The 21,536-nt window shown below is 42.5% G+C and overlaps 1 protein-coding gene across 1 annotated transcript in view; it reads left to right on the top strand.

Annotated features, from left to right (window-relative positions):
* Positions 1–229: 229 nt before the first annotated feature.
* LOC134357275 (homeodomain-interacting protein kinase 4-like) overlaps positions 230–21,536 on the top strand; it is a 57,154-nt gene continuing 35,847 nt past the window's right edge. The window contains exons 1-2 of the mRNA XM_063069063.1: positions 230–734; positions 6,460–7,331. Of these exons, the coding sequence (XP_062925133.1) occupies positions 230–734; positions 6,460–7,331 (1,377 nt within the window). The remainder of the gene's footprint in view (positions 735–6,459; positions 7,332–21,536) is intronic.

Below are 21,536 nucleotides of genomic sequence, written 5' to 3' on the forward strand. Positions count from 1 at the left end.
AGATGAAGATATAGACACTGATGAAGGAGACTACAAATGTAGACAAGAGCAGCAATCTTGTATTAACACATCCACTCAAAGTTCTACTAACAATGAAGATGGCATACTTATGGATGACCAAAGAGAGAACAGTTTGAACATCAACTCTGAAAGATTTACTGGCTACCCTAAATCACAGAATATCATATACTCCCGAAAAAACGTTCTCTCTGAACCCACTGATAAGAGGATGTCTGCAATTCTATCTCACAATGACACATACAATATTATCCAATTCATAGGTGAGGGAGTATATGGGGAGGTGTCTTGCTGCCGTAAGCGAAGTACTGGTCAGTTTGTTGCTGTAAAGACCCTAAAATATGATAGTTGCATTGCCTCAGAAGTGAGAGTGTTAAAACTGTTTCAAAACATGGATACAAACAAGTTTCATATTGTACAGTTTCTCGAATGCTTCCACAGCAGTGGAAAGTCCTACCTAGTATTTGAGCTACTAGAGCAGAATTTGCTGGAATTCCAAAAAGCTAACAATTTTACTCCTCTCCCTGCCAAGCATGTTAGGATCATTGGCATTCAGTTGCTGAGAGCTTTGGTGATACTGAAGGAGTTATCTATCATTCACACAGACATCAAACTAGATAATATTATGTTAGTAGCCCACAACAGATTTCCTTTCAGGGTCAAAGTGATTGACTTTGGTTCAGCCAGTATACTCCCTGAGGTTCAACATATTAATGGTATGTATTTGACAATCCCTTTACTAATCATTTTGATATCAAATGTTAGGAAATTGTTTAACATCTTTAAGGAAAGAATTCTACCACTCACAGCATATTTTTGTCATGTTATTCAGTACTTGGTACATTTAAAAATTAATTCAAATGATACAGACTTCACAGGCTGAACCAGGCTTAATTTTTTTTAAGTGTGTACTTAATTGCCCTTGAGAAGGTGGTGTAAGCTGCCTTCTGAAGTTGCTGCAGTGCTTGAAGTGTGATTTTACCCACAATGCTGTTAGGGAGAGTGTTCTGGGATTTTGACCCAACAGTGGTAAAGGAAAAGCACTATATTTCCACGTCACAATGGTGTGGGGCTCAGAGGACAATTTTTATCAGGTGGTGTTCCTTTGCTTTTGCAGCCATTGTCCTTCCATTTGGTAGATGTCAGGGGTTTGGAAGGCGTAGGCTAAGGAACCTTGGTGAGTTTTTGCATTGTGTCCTGTAGATGGTACGAACAATTGCTATGGGGCATCAGTGGTGCAATGAATGAATGGTTGTGGGTTGGGCAGCTACATAGGCTGTTACATCCCGTTTCGCGTTGAGCTTCTTGATTCCTGTTGAAATTACCCTCATTCAAGCAAGTATTCCATTCTGACATGAACGTTGTAGATGGTGAACAGCCATTGGGGTGTTGCAAAATTTCTAACATTTACTAAAACGCAGTAATTCCTCTGTAACCATTGCCCATGTTTCAGCTTAGAAGGGAAGTCGATGGACCAATCTCAGCTGCATGCTTGTATTTTCAGGGGCGAGCAATGTATTGCTACATAACAATCATTTATGAAGGTTGTTGCTAACTATTGTAGCGCCAGTCCTATGCTGATTCAACCAAGCATCAACAGGACATCAAATCCATGACCAACTCATCTAAATAACATAATACTTTCCACTGCTCGTCTTTCGACAGACAATTTTCAAGGAAGTGTTGGCAGGTATTTTTGAAATAAGCCCAATATACTGTATATGGTAACTAAATGGGAGTCACTCAACTGACTCAGCAAAAATGGTATACACGTGTAAAAAAATGCTAACATTACTTAATTCTATATCTAAGCAATCTAATTGTTGTATTCCAATCATTTCTACCTGGTTGGATGAATATCATATTTTCGGGTAGCCCAGCAATAATAACTATCCCAGTATTTCTGCTGTTTCTAATTAGCTGTGACTCAACTGTTTCTAATTCATTATTCAAATATTTTTTGATTCATACATACGAATGCTTTCCACTGTAATAGTGATGTTATTGTTTCTAAATAGTTCAACTTTCATTGCTTCCTGGTGGCTCATTTATTCCTTTGTTTCCTATAGGGCCAGTTGTTGTTTACTAATGGATCAGTAATTTCTACTTCAGTGATGCTAGTATTGCCAATCAGCTTAGATTCTTTTGTTTCTCATTGGCTCAGTTATTTCATTATATCTAAATAATAAATTAGTACTAAGCTCAAAATAAATCCCTTAAATTCAATGTGTCCTAATTATCTACTTAGAGTTTTCATGTAAATTGTTAGCCAGGGAGCAATAAAATGTCAAATTATACTCATTACATACTACCATTTTGGTTAAATACCATCAAATGTACACTCGATCTCTATTTCCTCTGAAAAAATTCTGACCTATGAAAACCTTGATAAAATATAAATCCATACATGTTGGATGTATTTGTGCCAAAACTTCAAAGGTTTTCTGTAATTGATGCGAAAAGGGCTAAGATCCAATCATGCAAGACCCCTGTTTTTATTAAAACTCTTTGAGCTACCTGTTGGCTTTCTAGTCTCTGCTTATTCCAGACATGACAATCCTTGCTCAAAAGTTCCTGTACCACAGGATCATCATCAGGAGTTGACATATAGACTGAACGTATGTAGGAGGCAGGCTACAAGTCAATGGAGAAGTAAGTCGCACTTTTATCCTCCAACCTGCTCACATATTTCCAATTTTTTTTTTCCCAAGCACTGTGCTTTCCAAACCTAATTTCTATGCCATTTGTCATTCCAGTGGGTGAACCTGCTGCCATTTTACTAATGTAATTTAAGGATGATTTAGGATGTTACCGCATATTTAAGGTACACTGCTCAAACAGTGTCCAAGCACAAGTTTTGGGCAGAGGTGTGGGGAAGTGGGCATTGTTGTAACATGAACAAAGTCACCAGAGAGATACAGCTGGTGGGTATAAAAGTAGTCTTTTATTCAATACATACAAATAAGCCGACAACCCTTTGGAGTCACTCAAGAAAGAGAGAAACTCCCCGATCCAACATTTTTATATGTTAAAGAACAAAGGTAACAGGACAACTTCTATAGTTCCAATACTCTCAGAATGACAATAGACAATAGGTGCAGTAGACCATTCAGCCCTTTGAGCCTGCACCACCATTCTGAGATCATGGCTGATCATCTACTATCAATACCCGGTTCCTGTTTGTCCCCATAACCCTTGATTCCCCTATCCATAAGATACCTATTTAACTCCTTCTTGAAAGCGTCCAGAGAATTGGCCTCCACTGCCTTCTGAGGCAGCGCGTTCCACACCTCCACAACTCTCTGGGAGAAGAAGTTCCTCCTCAACTCTGTCCTAAATGACCTACCCCTTATTCTTAAACCATGCCCTCTGGTACTGGACTCTCCCAGCATCTGGAACATATTTCCTGCCTCTATCTTGTCCAATCCCTTAATAATCTTATATGTCTCAATCAGATTCCCCCTCAATCTCCTTAATTCCAGTGTGTACAAGCCCAGTCTCTCTAACCTCTCTGCATAAGACAGTCCGGACATCCCAGGAATTAACCTAGTGAACCTGCGCTGCACCTCCTCCACAGCCAGGATGTCCTTCCTTAACCCTGGAGACCAAAACTGCACACAATACTCCGGGTGTGGTCTCACCAGGGCCCTGTACAAATGCAAAAGGATTTCCTTGCTCTTGTACTCAATTCCCTTTGTAATAAAGATCAACATTCCATTAGCCTTCTTCACTGCCTGCTGCACTTGCTCATTCACCTTCAGAGACTGATGAACAAGTACTCCTAGATCTTTGTATTTCTCCCTTACCTAACTCCACACCGTTCAGATAATCTGCCTTCCTATTCTTGCTCCCAAATTGAATAACCTCACACTTATTCACATTAAACACCATCTGCCAAGTTTCTGCCCACTCACCCAGCCTATCCAAGTCACCTTGAATTCTCCTAACATCCTTATCACATGCCACATTGCCACCCAGCTTAGTATCATCAGCAAACTTGCTGATGTTATTCACAATGCCTTCCTCTAAATCATTGACGTAAATCTTAAACAGCTGAGGTCCCAATGCCGAGCCCTGTGGCAGCCCACTAGTCACCACCTGCCATTCCGAGAAACACCCATACACTGCTACCCTTTGCTTTCTATCTGCCAACCAGTTTTCTATCCATGTCAATATCCTCCCCTCAATGCCATGAGCTCTGATTTTCCTCACCAATCTCCTATGTGGTACCTTATCAAATGCCTTCTGAAAGTCAAGGTACACCACATCCATTGGATCTCCCGCGTCTACCTTCCTGGTTACATCCTCGAAAAACTCCAATAGATTAGTCAAGCATGATTTGCCCTTGGTAAATCCATGCTGGCTCGGCCCAATCCTATCTCTGCTATCAAGATATGCCGCTATTTCATCTTTAATAATGGACTCTAGCATCTTCCCCACTACTGATGTTAGGATAACAGTGTGATAGTTCTGTTTTCTCCCTCCCTCCTTTCTTAAAAAAATGGGATAACATTAGCCATTCACCAATCCTCAGGGACTGATCCTGAATCTAAGGAACATTGGAAAATGATCACCAATGCATCCGCAATTTCCAGAGCCACCTCCTTTAGTACCCTAGGATGCAGACTATCTGGACCTGGGGATTTGTTAGCCTTCAGTCCCATCAGTCTACTCATCGCCATTTCCTTCCTAATGTCAATCTGTTTCAGTTCCTGTTACCCTATGTCCTTGGCCCATCCATACATCTGGGAGATTGCTTGTGTCTTCCCTAGTGAAGACAGGTCCAAAGTACTTATTAAATTCATCTGCCATTTCTCTGTTTCCCATAACAATTTCTCCCAATTCATTCTTCAAGGGCCCAACATTGTTCTTAACTATCTTCCTTCTCTTCACATACCTAAAAAAACTTTTGCTATCCTTCTTTATATTCCTAGCTAGCTTGCGTTCATACCTCATTTTTTCTCCTCGTATTGCCTTTTTAGTTAAGTTCTGTTGCTCCTTAAAAATTTCCCAATCATCCGTCTTCCCACTCACCTTAGGTCTGTTATACTTCTTTTTTAATGCTATGCTATCTCTGACTTCCTTTGTCAATCATTGTGGCCACTTTCCTCCCTTTGAATCCTTCCTTCTCCGGGGGATGAACTGATTTTGCACCTTGTGCATTATTCCCAAGAGTACCTGCCATTGCTGTTCCACTGTCTTTTCCGCTAGGATATCCGACCAGTCAGCTTTGGCCAGCTCCTCCCTCGTGGCTCCATAGTCTCCTTTGTTCAACTGCAATACTGACACTTCTGATCTGCCCTTATCCCTCTCAACTTGCAGATAGAAACTTATATTATGGTCTCTACCTCCTAATGGCTCCTTTACTTCAAGATCACTTATCAAATCCTGTTCATTGCACAACACTAAATCCAGAATAGCCTTATCCCTGGTCGGCTCTCGTACAAGCTGCTCCAAAAATGCATCCTGTAGGCACTCTACAAACTCCTTATCTTGGGGTCCAGTACTAACCTGATTTTCCCAGTTCACCTGCATGTTGAAATCCCCCATAACTACTGTGACATTTCCTTTGCCACATGCCATTTTTAGCTCCCTATTCAACTAGCACCCAATATCCATGGTACTGTTTGGGGACCTGTAGATAACACCTATTAGGGTCTTTTTGCCCTTACTGTTCCTCAGTTCCATCCACACTGGCTCTACTTCTCCTGATTCTATGTCCCCCTTCTTTTGAGTTACATGGAATTTTCAAATGCCTGGATCTTCACACCAACACATCCAAAGTGTTGCTTACTGCCACATTGATGTAATGGGTGTCGATAGCATTCATGCATATGCAGACGCACATCAGTTAAGTGCCTTTTTTTCTGGTTCGGAGCTGCATTTTAAATTTAATCTACAAACCATATTCATATCTGAAGGTTGGTTGCTGAAGTCAATGTTCACTATATCTCCTAACCCCAAAATATGCCTTTACAGGCATAATAGAGTTATTATCCCACAAAATATGAAAAATGGCATGTCCTATATAATCACCCTCCTCCACAGGAATGCAAACCACTTTATTCCATATTACTCAGTAATTCATACATTCCCTTCTACAATGTTTGTATGATGGTCAATGTCAAGTCTGCTTCCTTATACATTTAGATATTGCCTTTACTGGTATTATGACTACAAATCTTTTTGCCAGTTTTCTTTTGCTTTACACTAATGCTCATTAACAACTGGATAGAGTCTGAAGAATTGCATTTCACAGGGGGTGATTGTATTCAGCTCAACACTCTGTTTTATTCTCTCATCCAAAATTTAGAGGTAAAAATGAAGCACCAGTAAGGACTTCTAATTTGGCAGCTAATTAACAATGTTTGACTTTTGAAAATAAGTTAATATTTAATTTCAATTTTCTATTAATAGAAACATTTAATTTTCATTTTAAAGACCCTTATATCCAAGCCAGATATTACAGATCCCCTGAGATCCTCTTAGGGTTGCCTTTCTGTGAAAAGCTGGATATGTGGTCTGTTGGTTGCGTACTAGCTGAGCTCCGCCTTGGTAGACCACTCTATCCCGGTAAAAATCAATATGATCAGATCAGAATCATCATTGAAGCTCAAGGACAACCCAAGGACTATTTGCTTGACCAGGCAAGTAAAACACATCTTTTCTTCAAAAGAAATCCTTGCCCTTATTCAGCTCACCGGTGGCAACTTAAATCATTGTCAGAATATGACTCAAAGATGCTGACATCCCTGGAGCCAAGACGACAGACTGTAAAGTCACTTGATCAGCTTGAGACATTCAATATCATTCAAACATTGTCCTCAAGTGATGATGATATAGCTGAGTTACATGACCGCAATGATATGGTGGCTCTTCTGAAGAGAATGCTCAACTTTGATCCCAAAATGCGCATTTCACCGGACTCTGCATTAACCCATCCATTCATAACCATGGAGCAATTGAAAAACAAATATAATCACACAAGATATTACCAGCTCTCTGTCCAAGGTCTTGATGCCGCTCTGAATTATGGTGGAGTTGAGAGCAAGGAACACAGTTATCAGCTGCTGAAGGAGCCTCAGTGTGCAAATGCCAAGGTGCATATTAAGAGCACACAACATCAACCGAATCACAGCAGTACTATCACACAAACAGCTATTGATAAAGGGAACACCCTGACTATCAGAAATTCTGAACGAATCCAAGGACTTAAGTTACGATATAATGGAACTCGGGTTGACCAACCATTCACTCCATTCACAGAGAACGCAATAAACCTCCCATATCCATATCAAGAAGCTTGTCATCAGGTATCTTGGTGCGTGTACAGACATTTTTCAGAATCAACATTAGGAAATCCTACAAGACCACCTGCATCTCACCCATCAAGGTCAGATTGTTCTTTTAGCAATGTGGTTCTAGTTGATCACACGACTGACAAAGACAGAAGCACAATTAAGCACTCAGGTACCTTTCCATCAACAAGTGAAGGTCAAAGGAACAGAAATAACAACTCTGGAAAATATTCTACAAGATCTTCTATGACTGAGGTATGAAATGTAACAATCTGCAAGTTGTTGAGAGATGGATACTAGCAGTTACTAGTTGCTAATTACTAACAATTACTAATCCTAGAAACAGTTCCTTCTGCTCCAAGAGATGGTAGGCAATATTTACTTTAGGACAATAATGTGAAAGACTATCATTTCATTTAATAATATTTCATAATGTAGTATTTTGGAAGAGTTAAACATAGTTATATAATTTAGTAGCACATAGTCAAATATAATGTTTTTTTGGTTATGGCATCTGAAGAATCAGAACCAGGAATTACTTTGAGGAATGTATTGACCTTTTTTTTTTAAATATTAAGGCTGCTGTTCTTCTCCAACAAGAGAATCAAAATACAAAAGCTCATCAAAAAGAAAGGGCAAGAAAACAAATGGTCAATCCCAATGCAAGAAGAAATAACTCTACCTGCTCAAAAATGTCCACATACCCCAAGAGCAGCCCCATAAAGACCATGATTAGGAGGGAAAATATGGAGTTAACATTAGGACTCTTAGATCCAGTTAAAAATTACAGCTCATACGGTGAGGCAAAGCAGTGTCTTGAATCTGGAGTGAATCTATACAACCAGCATAACTCTATTTCAAAAGGACAATATGTGGCACAGACAGGATTTACTGAGAAGCAACCTATTCTCATTGCAACTGAAGAAAAACAGATAATTAGTGAGAATGAAGAAGAGTCTGCAAAAAGTGGTAAGAATTATGTTTAAGATTTGAACTAATGTATTAAAATGTCTATCTGCCTTTCTAATTCATCCAGCAGAAGTTTACTTCGCCAGAGTATTACAAATTATTAACACCGGTCTTCATCTAACTCACATTATACCTGCTCATAATTAAAGATTAATTTCAATATACTGTTTTAATAAATAGAAACATAGAAAACCTACAGCACAATACAGGCCCTTCGGCCCACAAAGTTGTGTCGAACATGTCCCTACCTGAGAAATTACTAGGCTTACCCATAGCCCTCTCTTTTTCTAAGCTCCAGGTACCTATCCAAAAGTCTTTTAAAAGACCCTATCATGTTCGCCTCCACCACCGTTGCCAGTAGCCCATTCCACGCACTCACCACTCTCTGAGTAAAAAACTTAACCCTGACATCACCTCTGTACCTACTCCCCAGCACCTTAAACCTGTGTCCTCCTGTGGCAATCATTTCCCTCCCGGGAAAAAGCCTCTGACTATCCACATGAACAATGCCTCTCATCATCTTATACACCTCTATCAGGTCACCTCTCATCCTCTGTCGCTTCAGGGAGAAAAGGCCTCAACCTGTTTTCATAAGGCATGCTCCCCAATCCAGGCAACATCCTTGTAAATCTCCTTTGCACCCTTTCTATGGCTTCCACATCCTTCCTGTAGTGAGGCGACCAGAAATGAGCACAGTAATCCAAGCTGCAACATTACCTCTGGGCTCCTAAATTCAATTCCACAATTAATGAAGGCCAATACACCGTATGCTTTCCTAACCACACAGTCAATCTGCGCGGCTGCTTTGAGCATCTGATGGACTCGGACCCAAGATCCCTCTGATCCTCCACACTGCCAAGAGTCTTACCATTAATACTATATTCTGCCATCATACTTGACCTACCAAAATGAACCACTTCACACTTATCTGGGTCGAACTCCATCTGCCACTTCTCAGCCCAGTTTTGCATCCTAGCAATGTCCCACTGTAACCTCTGATAGCCCTCCACACTATCCACAACACCTCCAACCTTTGTGTCATCAGCAAACTTACTACACCATCTCTCCACGTCCTCATCATTTATAAAAATCACGAAGAGTAAGGGTCCCAGAACAGATCCCTGAGGCCCACCACTGGTCACCAACCTCCATGCAGAATATGACCTGTCTACAACCAATCTTTGCCTTCTGTGTCACATCCTCAAAAAATTCAATCAGGCTCGTAAGGCACCACCTGCCCTTGACAAAGCCATGCTGACTATTCCTAATCATATTCTACCTCTCCAAATGTTCATAAATCCTGCCTCTCAGGATCTTCTCCATCAACTTACCAACCACTGAAGTAAGACTCACTGGTCTATAATTTCCTGGGCTATCTCTACTCACTTTCTTGAATAAAGGGACAGCATCTGTAACCCTTCAATCCTCCGGAACCTCTCCCGTCCCCATTGATGATCCAAAGATCATCGCCAGAGGCTCAGCAATCTCCTCCCTCGCCTCCCACAGTAGCCTGGGGTACATCTCATCCAGTCCCGGCAACTTATCCAACTTGATGCTTTCCAAAACCTCCAGCACATCCTCTTTCCTAACATCTACATGCTCAAGCTTTTCAGTCTGCTGCAAGTCAGCACTACGATCACCAAGATCCTTTTCCATAGTGAATACTGAAGTAAAGAATTCATTAAGTACCTCTGCTATTTCCTCCGGTTCCATACACACTTTCCCACTGTCACACTTGATAGGTCCTATTCCTTCACGTTTTATCCTTTTGCTCTTCACGTACTTGTAGAATGCCTTGGGGTTTTCCTTAATCATGGCCCCTTCTGGCTCTCCTAATTTCCTTTTTACGCTCCTTCCTGATAGCTTAATAAAATTCTAGATCTCCAACATTACCTAGCTCTCTGAACCTTTGGTAAGCTTTTCTTTTCTTCTTGACTAGATTTATTACAGCCTTTGTACACCACGGTTCCTGTACCCTACCATAACTTCCCTGACTCATTGGAACGTACCTATGCAGAATTCCACACAAATATCCCCTGAACATTTGCCACATTTCTGCCGCTACATTTCCCTGTTCCCAATTTAAGCTTCCAATTTCCTGCCTGATAACCTCATAATTCCCCTTACTCCAATTAAACGCTTTTCTAACTTGTCTGTTCCTATCTCTCTCCAAAGGAGATAGAATTATGATCACCATCTCCAAAATGCTCTCTCACTGACACCTGACCGGGTTCATTTCCCAATACCAGATCAAGTATAGTTTCTCCTCTTGTATGCTTATCTTGTAGGCTTATAAATTAACAGATATATTAATGTCCTTTAGACCTTTCATTGATGCATCATATTAACTCTATTAGTCTGCTAAACAGACACATATTGTGTCAAGAAACCTTCCTGAGCACACCTAACAAACTCCACCCCATATAAACCCCTTACTCTCGGGAGATGCCAATCAATATTTGGGAAATTAAAATCTCCCACCACCACAACTCTTATTATTACAGGATCTGTTTCCCTATCTGCTCCTCGATATCCCTGTTACTACTGGGCGGCCTATAAAAAAGACCCAGTAAAGTTATTGACCCCTTCCTGTTCCTAATCTCCACCCACAGAGACTCTGTAGAAAATCCCTCCATGACGTCCACCTTTTCTGCAGCCGTGACACTATCTCTGATCAACAGTGCCACGCCCCCACCTCTTTTGCCTCTCTCCCTGTCCCTTCTGAAACATCTAAAACCTGGCACTTGTAGTAACCATTCCTGTCCCTGAACCATCCAAGTCTCTGTAATGGCCACTACATTATAGCTCCAAGTACTGATCTATGCTCTAAGCTCATCTGCTTTGTTCACAATACTCCTTGCATTAAAATAGACACATATCAAACTGTCCGTCTGAGTGCGTCCCTTCTCTATCACCTGCCTATCCTCCAAGCTTTCTCTATTTGTGAGCCAACCACCTCTTCCCCAGTCTCTTCAGTTCAGTTCCCACCCCCCAACAATTCTAGTTTAAACTCTCCCCAGCAGTCTTAGCAAAACTCCCCACCAGGATATTGGTCCCGCTGGGATTCAAGTGCAACCAATCCTTTTTGTACAGGTCACACCTGCCCCAAAAGAGGTCCTAATAATCCAGAAATCTGAATCCTTGTCCCCTGCTCCAATCCCTCAGCCACGCATTTATCCTCCACCTCATTCTATTCCTATACTCACGGTCGCGTGGCACAGGCAGTAATCCCGAGATTACTACCTTTGCAGTCCTGCTTCTCAACTTCCTTCCTAACTCCCTGTAGTCTGTTTTCAGGACCTCTTCCCTTTTCCTACCTATGTCGTTGGTACCAATATGTACCACGACCTCAGGCTGTTCTCTCTTCCACTGCAGGATATCTTGGACGCAATCTGAAACATCCCGGACCCTGGCACCTGGGAGGCAAACTACCATCCGAGTTTCTTTCTTGCATCCACAGAATTGCCTGTCTGACCCCCTAACTATAGAGTCCCCTATCACTGCTGCCTTCCTCTTCCTTTCCCTACCCTTCTGATCCATAGGGCTGGACTCTGTGCCAGAGGCACGGCCACTGTTGCTTCCCCCAGGTGGGCTGTTCCCCAGCCCCACCCAACAGTACTCAAACAGGAGTACTTATTGTCAAAGGGTACAGCCACAGGGGTACTCTCTAGTACCTGACTCTTCCCCTTCTCTCTCCTGACTGTGACTCACTTGTCTGTCTCCCGTGGCCCAGGTGTGACCACCTGCCTATAGTTCCTTTCTATCAACTCCTCGCTCTCCCTGACCAGATGAAGGTCATCAAGCTGCATCTCCAGTTCCCTAACTCGGTCCCCAAGGAGCTACAGCTTGACACACCTGGCACAGATGTGGCTGTCCGGGAGGCTGGGAGACTCCAGGACCTCCCATATCTGACACCAAGCACAGAAAACCGGCCTCACACACATACTACTTCCTTTCCACAATTTACACAGATAAACCTACCTCGCCTCGTTACCACCTAAACCCGTTGAGCCCTACCACTCTGCCACTTCTCACTCCGCTGCCCGCTGGATATGGCGGTCTTTTTAAACTTTTCCCACTCTACTGGCTGACATCACATGCCTGCACAGTCTTGCCTCTCTTTTACCCCGAGCAGTAAAATGCCTTTGCTCCAGAAATCCTTAGCCGTTCCACTCACAGCCTTCTTGCTCCGAATACAAACACAGAATAATTTTTAAGGAAGGCTTTAAAAACAGGGTCAGAATAGTGTTAGATCTCTGTTTATTGTCTAATCCTTAGGGTTCCTCCAAGAGTCAGGAGTGACAAGTAGTCTTAATTCCAAGACTTCAGTTTATTTTAAGTGTACAAACATACAAATACTAAGCAAACTAAATAAAGAGCTGAGAAACGATGATAAGATACATAAAGGAATAAAGAAACCAAGATGGTGCCTCTGAAAAATCCATCACTTTTATGGTTAAGAGAAATTCCTTAGCTAGGATTGAGTCAGTTAATAGGCTACATAATTAAAGCAATTACATCATGTGGGTAATGTGCTAATACTTAGACAATGAAAAATGAGAATGGTGATAAACTGTTAGTTTAGCTACCATACTGCTTTCTGCCGGTCAGAATGTAAAAAGTACAAATCTTATAAAAAGTATTATTTAAAAAAACAGGTTTCTAACAATAGGGGTGAATGATCTTTGCAACATGATAATATTAGAGTTACAGAGTCATAGAGAGGTTCAGCATGGAAACAGGACATTCGGCCCATCATATACATGCCAACTATCAAGCACCAATTTTGCCTTCTACGCATCCCAACAAATTTCATTCTCCCCACATACCCATCAGCTCTGCCCTTACCCAGATTCTGCCTCTCATCTACACATTGGGAGGTGATTTACAGTGGACAATTCACGTCCCATTTTTGGGATAGCAAGGAATTCAGGACAAATAAAACAGTTTTAGGAATAGATATGGAAACTGTGCTTCAGGGGGAACACTTTAGAGCAGATTTAACAGGCTTTTACTCCTTTGAATATGGGAGCTTAAGGGATATTGGAAGAGTATTTGAGAATCAGAAGGCTCTTCAGCAAAATAGAAATGTCCCCACTGATTCTGATAGTTTAGTGATTGGAAAGATAGAGTTGTCTGACAGGTATTAAAATGGAATTTACAGACAAGTCTTAAATTGGTTAACTGGCAGAAGCTGAATGACCTACCACTACTCCCCTGTTTTTCAGTCATGCCTCTGAAGTCATAAAGAGTACCACTGATAATGCACTCTGTCCTCTCACTCATCATTCCACATGGTGAATGGTACACGATCCACTGTGGAGCTTTAACTTTCCATTGAAATCACACACAGCCAATTCTTTACCACAAAAGGAACTTTAGTTTTAAAACTTTCAGCTTGCCTCCATTGGCAATCGCCTTTCCTTTGAAGTAAGGAGTTATGAGTGCAAGTCTAACTCCAAGCTATTTATATTGCAGCTTGTTTTAGTATCCGCACTGCTCTATAGTGTGTTAGTTCTCACATGGGCCATTCACTACAATAAAAGAGAATGAATTCTTACAGCGCTGTGGGCTATATTCCTGGCTGAAGAAATGCCACCAAAAGCAGATTAACTTTTCAACTTTGTCACTTCTTTATTGAGGATTCTCATATTAACAAGATGTAATTAGTTTTCTACATAGAAATTAATTCTTGGGAGAAGTATCTGTGGTATTTTAGATAGATGTTATACAGTGCTTGGTAAAATGATGTCCATCTTTAATGCTGATATACATAGTTTTAAGAGTCTTTCTTGGGTCATCTTTCAATCATAAAGAATTCTATTACTTCTTCATACCAAGCCTTTCCCAGCAGATTGGTACATCAGAAATGTGGTTATGCACCAACAGATGGGATGTTGTCTGAATCTTACAGAACTGTACAAAAGTCTCAGGCACATATAGCTAGGGTGCTGAAGACTATTGCACAGTACTGTATTTGTCAACATGGAGCGGAGAGTGAGTTTTGAAATCTAGCAGGAGCAATGGATGGCGGAAGTGATGAGGGTGGAATGCCATGGGAGGTTGTGAGATAGGTAGACAAGGAGTGCCAGGGGCGGGAGTTGGCACAGGTCCAGACACACCCCACCCAGAGACACCAGGCAAGGTCATTTGATTCCAAATGATTGGTTTATTGATCATTACAGAATGTCTCGCTGGTGCTTCTCACTCTCTCCCTTCTCCTAACTATGACTCCCCTCTCCCTGCACCCATCCTACTCTGGTCCACAATACTCACCCATATCAGAATCAGATTTATCATCACTTACATATGTCATGAAATTTGTTTTTTTTCCCCCAGCAGCAGCATGGCAGTGCAATACATAAAATTACTACAGTACTGTGCATTCAGCAATGATCCTCCTGATTAGGAGTGTAAAGTTGAAAATTTAACATGGCGTCGACCTGAATTTTATTATCCCGTGGTTCCATCACTTCCGTACCAACATCCCAAGGCCTATTGGTTTAAAGACACTGCAACTTGTATTTCTTATGTTCTCTCATTATTCCACCTTGATTCCTTTTTTTAAAAAAAAAGTTCAGGAATCATATAGCACAAGAAGTGGCTAATTGGGTCAATTGAACCTGTGTTGGCTTTTGAAAAAACTGCATTAATTCTACATCTTGTTCATCTTTTACAAGTCTGAAGCATATTTTCACATGTATTCTTCCTATTCAGCAGCCGATTCCAGATTATAGTGTTTCAACATGTTCAGAATAATCTACCATATGTCTAGGTTATTCTTCTGGTTATTGGCATCCTTTATTTTTCCCCTCTTCAAAACCCCTCAAGGCTTTGAGCAACCATAACGAAAGACTAAAATACCAGTCTGACCTGGCTAGACTTTCCACGTATATCCTGAGAACCTCCTCTGCATCTCTCCAAGGTTTGCGATATCCTTCGGGAAGCACAGTGCTCAGAATTAGATGCAATTCTCTGTCCAAGGTTAACCAATCATTTACAAAATTTAGAAAAGTTTGCTTGCTTTTACATATAATTTTGCCATTTATAAAGCCTTATTTATTTCACTTAGACATTCAAAATCTCTTACTTCAGTCTGCTGCCCTCAGAACTTCATTCAGGACTCTGAAATAATCTTCATTTTTCCTTGAATATTTATCCATATAAATTCATGAGTCCCTTAAACCTTTATTCCATTCTGGTGTGCCAGGATACCCTTGCTCCTAGTTCACTTCTCTAATTGTTGCTCCATGTAAACTTTCTTTGGGCTATTTAATTCAAAACAGTGTCCTGAAACTTGATCCACTCTAGAATCCCTAACACTCTCAAACCTCATTTTTACTCAAATTTCTCGGCATGTCAAGTCTCTTATTATTTTGTGGTTTGACTGAGACATCAAATTCTAAATAGTCTATTAAGTTTACTTTATACAGAGAGGCCATTGTTCTCCATTCATTTGCCAAAACAGTGAATCATACAAGATAGAGTGATAGATACTTTATTGATCCCAAAGGAAACTACAGTGTCCCAGTGGCATTATAAGTGCGCAGATATACAAATAGTAGAAGAGAAGCAAGAAGGAATAAAAAGTAAGTTATCTCAACTAGTCTAACAGGAGGACGTCATCACTTCCCCAGCTATAGGTTGGCTCATCATAGAGCCTAATGGCCGAGGGTAAGAATGACCTCATATAGCGCTCCCTGGAGCAGCGCTGCTGTCTTAGTTGAACTTAGGTAGTAAACATTATAGGTGATAAAGACAAGGCAAAACGATTACTTATGTCTGAATTCTCCCATGGTTATCCATCAGGAAATAAAAGGATCTGCCCTAGGGTGGGACACATCGAAAGGAGTGGAATTATCCCGTGAGTAGTAAAATGAAAATCGATATGCTTTTAAAAACTGAGAATTATTTTTTTCCATTGAAGAAGGCCTATAGATATACTGTAAAAAGGAGATCACCCCACTCTGGTACATTTGGGAATGTAGAGTGTATTCAGCAGAAGAAAGTGGAATTCGAAAAAGAACAGCTGTGAAAAGTATTCAGATTAGAATATTGCCCCAGAATTCCTTCTGTCACCTCAATATGTCTTAAAGCATGTGCTTACAGTAGATTCAATGCAGATGAATGTTAATAAGGCAGAATGGGTACACACACACCTCCAGATTCATTCTCCTCTGTTAGTTCAACAAAACACTAAAGCCAGCAGCAAGAGGTCTTCTGTGATGGTACTGTTGTAAATGAAGATTATGGTGGATTTACTAATCGTCTCTGCACTGGAACAATCTTGATGACCTAACCTCTCTGTTTGCGAACAGCAGCTGGAAGTATAGTTCCAGACTTCAGAAATTCATGCCTGCCAGGTGTGCCTCAGCTAATTTTAGGAACATTCAGGAGCATACATTGGCAGGTGAGGTAAGGCTCTGGTGAACTGTGCAAATTAGGCATGCACTAAGGGGCCAGAAAAATATTGATCCATGGTATTTACGAAATAAGCACAGAATATAATTTGAAAGAAAGTAATTTTCAATTAAACCACAGAGTGCAGTATTGTACTCCTGTCCTGAGAGGCAATTAGATTATAGATCCTGAGCACTGAAGCAATCTCTGCTGATAAATTGGTGGATGTGTTATTGAGTCATTGTTAATTTTGCTTAGCACTTTATCACACAAGTTAGTATAAATGGGCATGTGATGATAGAGATTTTCTGACTTGAGGGTGGATGTTATAGTTCACTGCAATTATAATCCAATTACCATCAGATTGCCAAATAAAGATGTAATATTTGGTCTGTTTACATTAATGAAGAAAATGAAATGAAAAGTATTTTCTTAGTAATGGAGTTACAAAGGCTTCCCTTAATTCTCAACAAATACTAAAAAAACTAAAACAAATCTAAAACAAGATCCACAAACCTGCCTGTCCTGGCCAACCTATTGTCTCAGCTTGCTCCTACCCCACCGAACTCGTTTCTGCATACCTCGACACAGTTTTATCCCCCCTTGTTCAATCCCTTCCTACCTATGTTCATGACACTTCTCACGCTCTTAAACTTTTCGATGATTTTAAGTTCCCGGGCCCCCACCGCTTTATTTTCACCATGGATGTCCAGTCCCTATATACTTCCATCCCCCATCAGGAAGGTCTCAAAGCTCTACGCTTCTTTTTGGATTCCAGACCTAATCAGTTCCCCTCTACCACCACTCTGCTCCGTCTAGCGGAATTAGGCCTTACTCTTAATAATTTCTCCTTTGGCTCCTCCCACTTCCTCCAAACTAAAGGTGTAGCTATGGGCACCCGTATGGGTCCTAGCTATGCCTGCCTTTTTGTTGGCTTTGTGGAACAATCTATGTTCCATGCCTATTCTGGTATCTGTCCCACACCTTTCCTTCGCTACATCGACGACTGCATTGGCGCTGCTTCCTGCACGCATGCAGAGCTCGTTGACTTTATTAACTTTGCCTCCAACTTTCACCCTGCCCTCAAGTTTACCTGGTCCATTTCTGACACCTCCCTCCGCTTTCTAGATCTTTCTGTCTCTGTCTCTGGAGACAGCTTATCCACTGATGTCTCCTATAAGCCTACTGACTCTCACAGCTATCTGGACTATTCCTCTTCTCACCCTGTCTCTTGCAAAAACGCCATCCCCTTCTCACAATTCCTCCATCTCCGCCGCATCTGCTTTCCGGATGAGGCTTCTCATTCTAGGACAAGGGAGATGTCTTCCTTTTTTAAAGAAAGGAGCTTCCCTTCTTCCACTATCAACTCTGCTCTTAAACGCATCTCCCCCATTTCACGTACATCTGCTCTCACTCCATCCTCCCGCCACCCCACTAGGAATAGGGTTCCCCTGGTCCTCACCTACCACCCCACCAGCCTCCGGGTCCAACATATTATTCTCCGTAACTTCCGCCACCTCCAACGGGATCCCACCACTAAGCACATCTTTCCCTCCCCCTCTTCTCTCGGCATTCCGCAGGGATCACTTCCTACGCGACTCCCTTGTCCATTCGTCCCCCCCATCCCTCCCCACTGATCTCCCTCCTGGCACTTATCCATGTAAGCAGAACAAGTGCTACACATGCCCTTACACTTCCTCCCTTAACACCATTCAGGGCCCCAAACAGTCCTTTCAGGTGAGGCAACACTTCACCTGTGAGTCGGCTGGGGTGATATACTGTGTCCGGTGCTCCCGATGTGGCCTTTTATATATTGGCGAGACCCGACGCAGACTGGGAGACTGCTTTGCTGAACACCTATGCTCTGTCCGCCAGAGAAAGCAGGATCTCCCAGTGGCCACACATTTTAATTCCACATCCCATTCCCATTCTGACATGTCTATCCACAGCCTCCTCCACTGTAAAGATGAAGCCACACTCAGGCTGGAGGAACAGCACCTTATATTCCGTCTGGGTAGCCTCCAACCTGATGGCATGAACATCGACTTCTCTAACTTCCGCTAATGCCCCACCTCCCCCTCGTACCCCATCTGTTACTTATTTTTATACACACATTCTTTCTCTCACTCTCCTTTTTCTCCCCCCGTCCCTCTGAATATACCCCTTGCCCATCCTCTGGGTCCCCCCCCACCCTCCTTGTCTTTCTCCCTGGGCCTCCTGTCCCATGATCCTCTCGTATCCCTTTTGCCTATCACCTGTCCAGCTCTTGGCTCCATTCCTCCCCCTCTTGTCTTCTCCTATCATTTTGGATCTCCCCCTCCCCCTCCAACTTTCAAATCCCTTACTCACTCTTCCTTCAGTTAGTCCTGATGAAGGATCTCGGCCTGAAACGTCGACTGCACCTCTTCCTAGAGATGCTGCCTGGCCTGCTGCGTTCACCTGCAACTTTTATGCATGTTGCTAAAACAAATTGGCTTCATTAAAGAACATGCCTTTAACCATTTTTGCTAACTTTAACTCATTTCTCATAGTATCATTGCAGGCAGTGGGATGCATCCCGTTTACTTAGCCATACTTTTTAAACATTGTGTGTCATTTGCAGAACTACTCTGGTAAACGATAAATCTAAGAAACTAAAACTGTTGGAAAAGACAATATATTGCTAAATTTTCATTAAATAATAGTCATACTTTATTGATCCCAGGGGAAATTGGTTTTTGTTACAGTTGCACCATAAATAATAATAGAACCATAAATAGTAATATTTCATAATTTACTGGCATAATTTACCTAAGACCAGGACCAACCTATTGGCTCAGGGTGTCTGACCCTCCAAGGGGGGAGTTGTAAAGTTTGATGGCCACAGGCAGGAATGACTTCCTATGACGCTCTGTGTTGCATCTCAGTGGAATGAGTCTCTGGCTGAATGTACTCCTGTGCCCAACCAGTACGTTATGTAGTGGATGGGAGACATTGTCCAAGATGGCATGCAACTTAGACAGCATCCTCTTTTCGGACACCACCGTGAGAGAGTCCAGTTCCATCCCCACAACATCACTGGCCTTACGGGTGAGTTTGTTGATTCTGTTGGTGTCTGCCACCCTCAGCCTGCTGCCCCAGCACACAACAGCAAACATGATAGCACTGGCCACCACAGACTTGTAGAACATCCTCAGCATCGTCCGGCAGATGTTAAAGGACCTCAGTCTCCTCAGGAAATAGAGACGGCTCTGACCCTTCTTGTAGACAGCCTCAGTGTTCTTTGACCAGTCCAGTTTATTGTCAATTCATATCCCCAGGTATTTGTAATCCTCCACCATGTCCATACTGACCCCCTGGATGGAAACAGGGGTCACCGGTACCTGAGCTCTCCTCAGGTCTACCACCAGCTCCTTAGTCTTTTTCATATTAAGCTGCAGATAATTCTGCTCACACCATGTGACAAAGTTTCCTACTGTAGCCCTGTACTCAGCCTCATCTCCCTTGCTGATGCATCCAACTATGGCAGAGTCATCAGAAAACTTCTGAAGATGACAAGACTCTGTGCAGTAGTTGAAGTCTGAGGTGTAAATGGTGAAGAGAAAGGGAGACAAGACAGTCCCCTGTGGAGCCCCAGTGCTGCTGATCACTCTGTTGGACACACAGTGTTGCAAGCACATGTACTGTGGTCTGCCAGTCAGGTAATCAAGAATCCATGATACCAGGGAAGCATCCACCTGCATCGCTGTCAGCTTCTCCCCCAGCAGAGCAGGGCGGATGGTGTTGAACGCACTGGAGAAGTCAAAAAACATGACCCTCACAGTGCTCGCTGGCTTATCCAGGTGGGCGTAGACACGGTTCAGCAGGTAGACGATGGCATCCTCAACTCCTAGTCGGGGCTGGTAGGTGAACTGGAGGGGATCTAAGTGTGGCCTGACCATAGGCCGGAGCAGCTCCAGAACAAATCCCTCCAGGGTCTTCATGATGTGAGAGGTCAATGCCACCGCTCTGTAGTCATTGAGGCCACTGTGACGCGGCGTCTTCGACACAGGGACGAGGCAGGATGTCTTCCACAGCACAGGAATCCTCCGGAGCCTCAGGCTCAGGTTGAATACATGGTGAAGTACTCCACATAGCTGAGGGGCACAGGCTTTGAGCACCCTGGTACTGACACCATCCAGTCCTGCAGACTTGCTTGGGTTGAGACGTTTCAGCTGTCTTCTCACCTGTTCAGCTGTGAAGCCCACCATGGTGGTTTCGTGTGGGGAAGGGGTATAGTCATGAGAGCAGGGTGGGAGACTGTGAGGAGGGGTAGGAGGGGAGAGTGGAATATGTGTTGGTTGGGGGCTGACAACAGATGGCTCATGTGGGGGACAGGCAGGGGCCACAATGTCAAATCTGTTAAAGAACAGGTTAAGTTCGTTGGCCCTGTCCACACTGCCTTCCGCTCCTCTGTTGCTAGTTTGCCGAAATCCAGTGACGGTCCTCATCCCCCTCTAGACCTCTCTCATGTTGTTCTGCTGGAGTTTCCACTCAAGCTTCCTCCTGTACCTGTCTTTAGCCTCCCTGATCCTGGCTTTCAGGTCCCTCTGTATTGCCCTCAGCTCCTCCCTATTTCCATCTCTAAACACCCTCTTTTTAGCGTTCAGGATGTCCTTAATGTCTTTTGTCACCCATGGCTTGTTATTTGAATAACAAAGGACAGTTCTTGTCAGAACATTGCAATAGAGACAATTGAGAATGATGGGACAATTTAATAAGTTTGCTCATTCATTTTCTTTGATGTTATAGACAGAGTCATTGGAGTACAAAGAAAACAAGGATATTATTCTAAATCTTTACAAATTTATGCTTGGCCCCAGTTCAAGTAGT

This window comes from Mobula hypostoma, chromosome 1 (assembly GCF_963921235.1).
Source record: "Mobula hypostoma chromosome 1, sMobHyp1.1, whole genome shotgun sequence".
In the NCBI taxonomy this organism is placed as follows: domain Eukaryota; kingdom Metazoa; phylum Chordata; class Chondrichthyes; order Myliobatiformes; family Myliobatidae; genus Mobula; species Mobula hypostoma.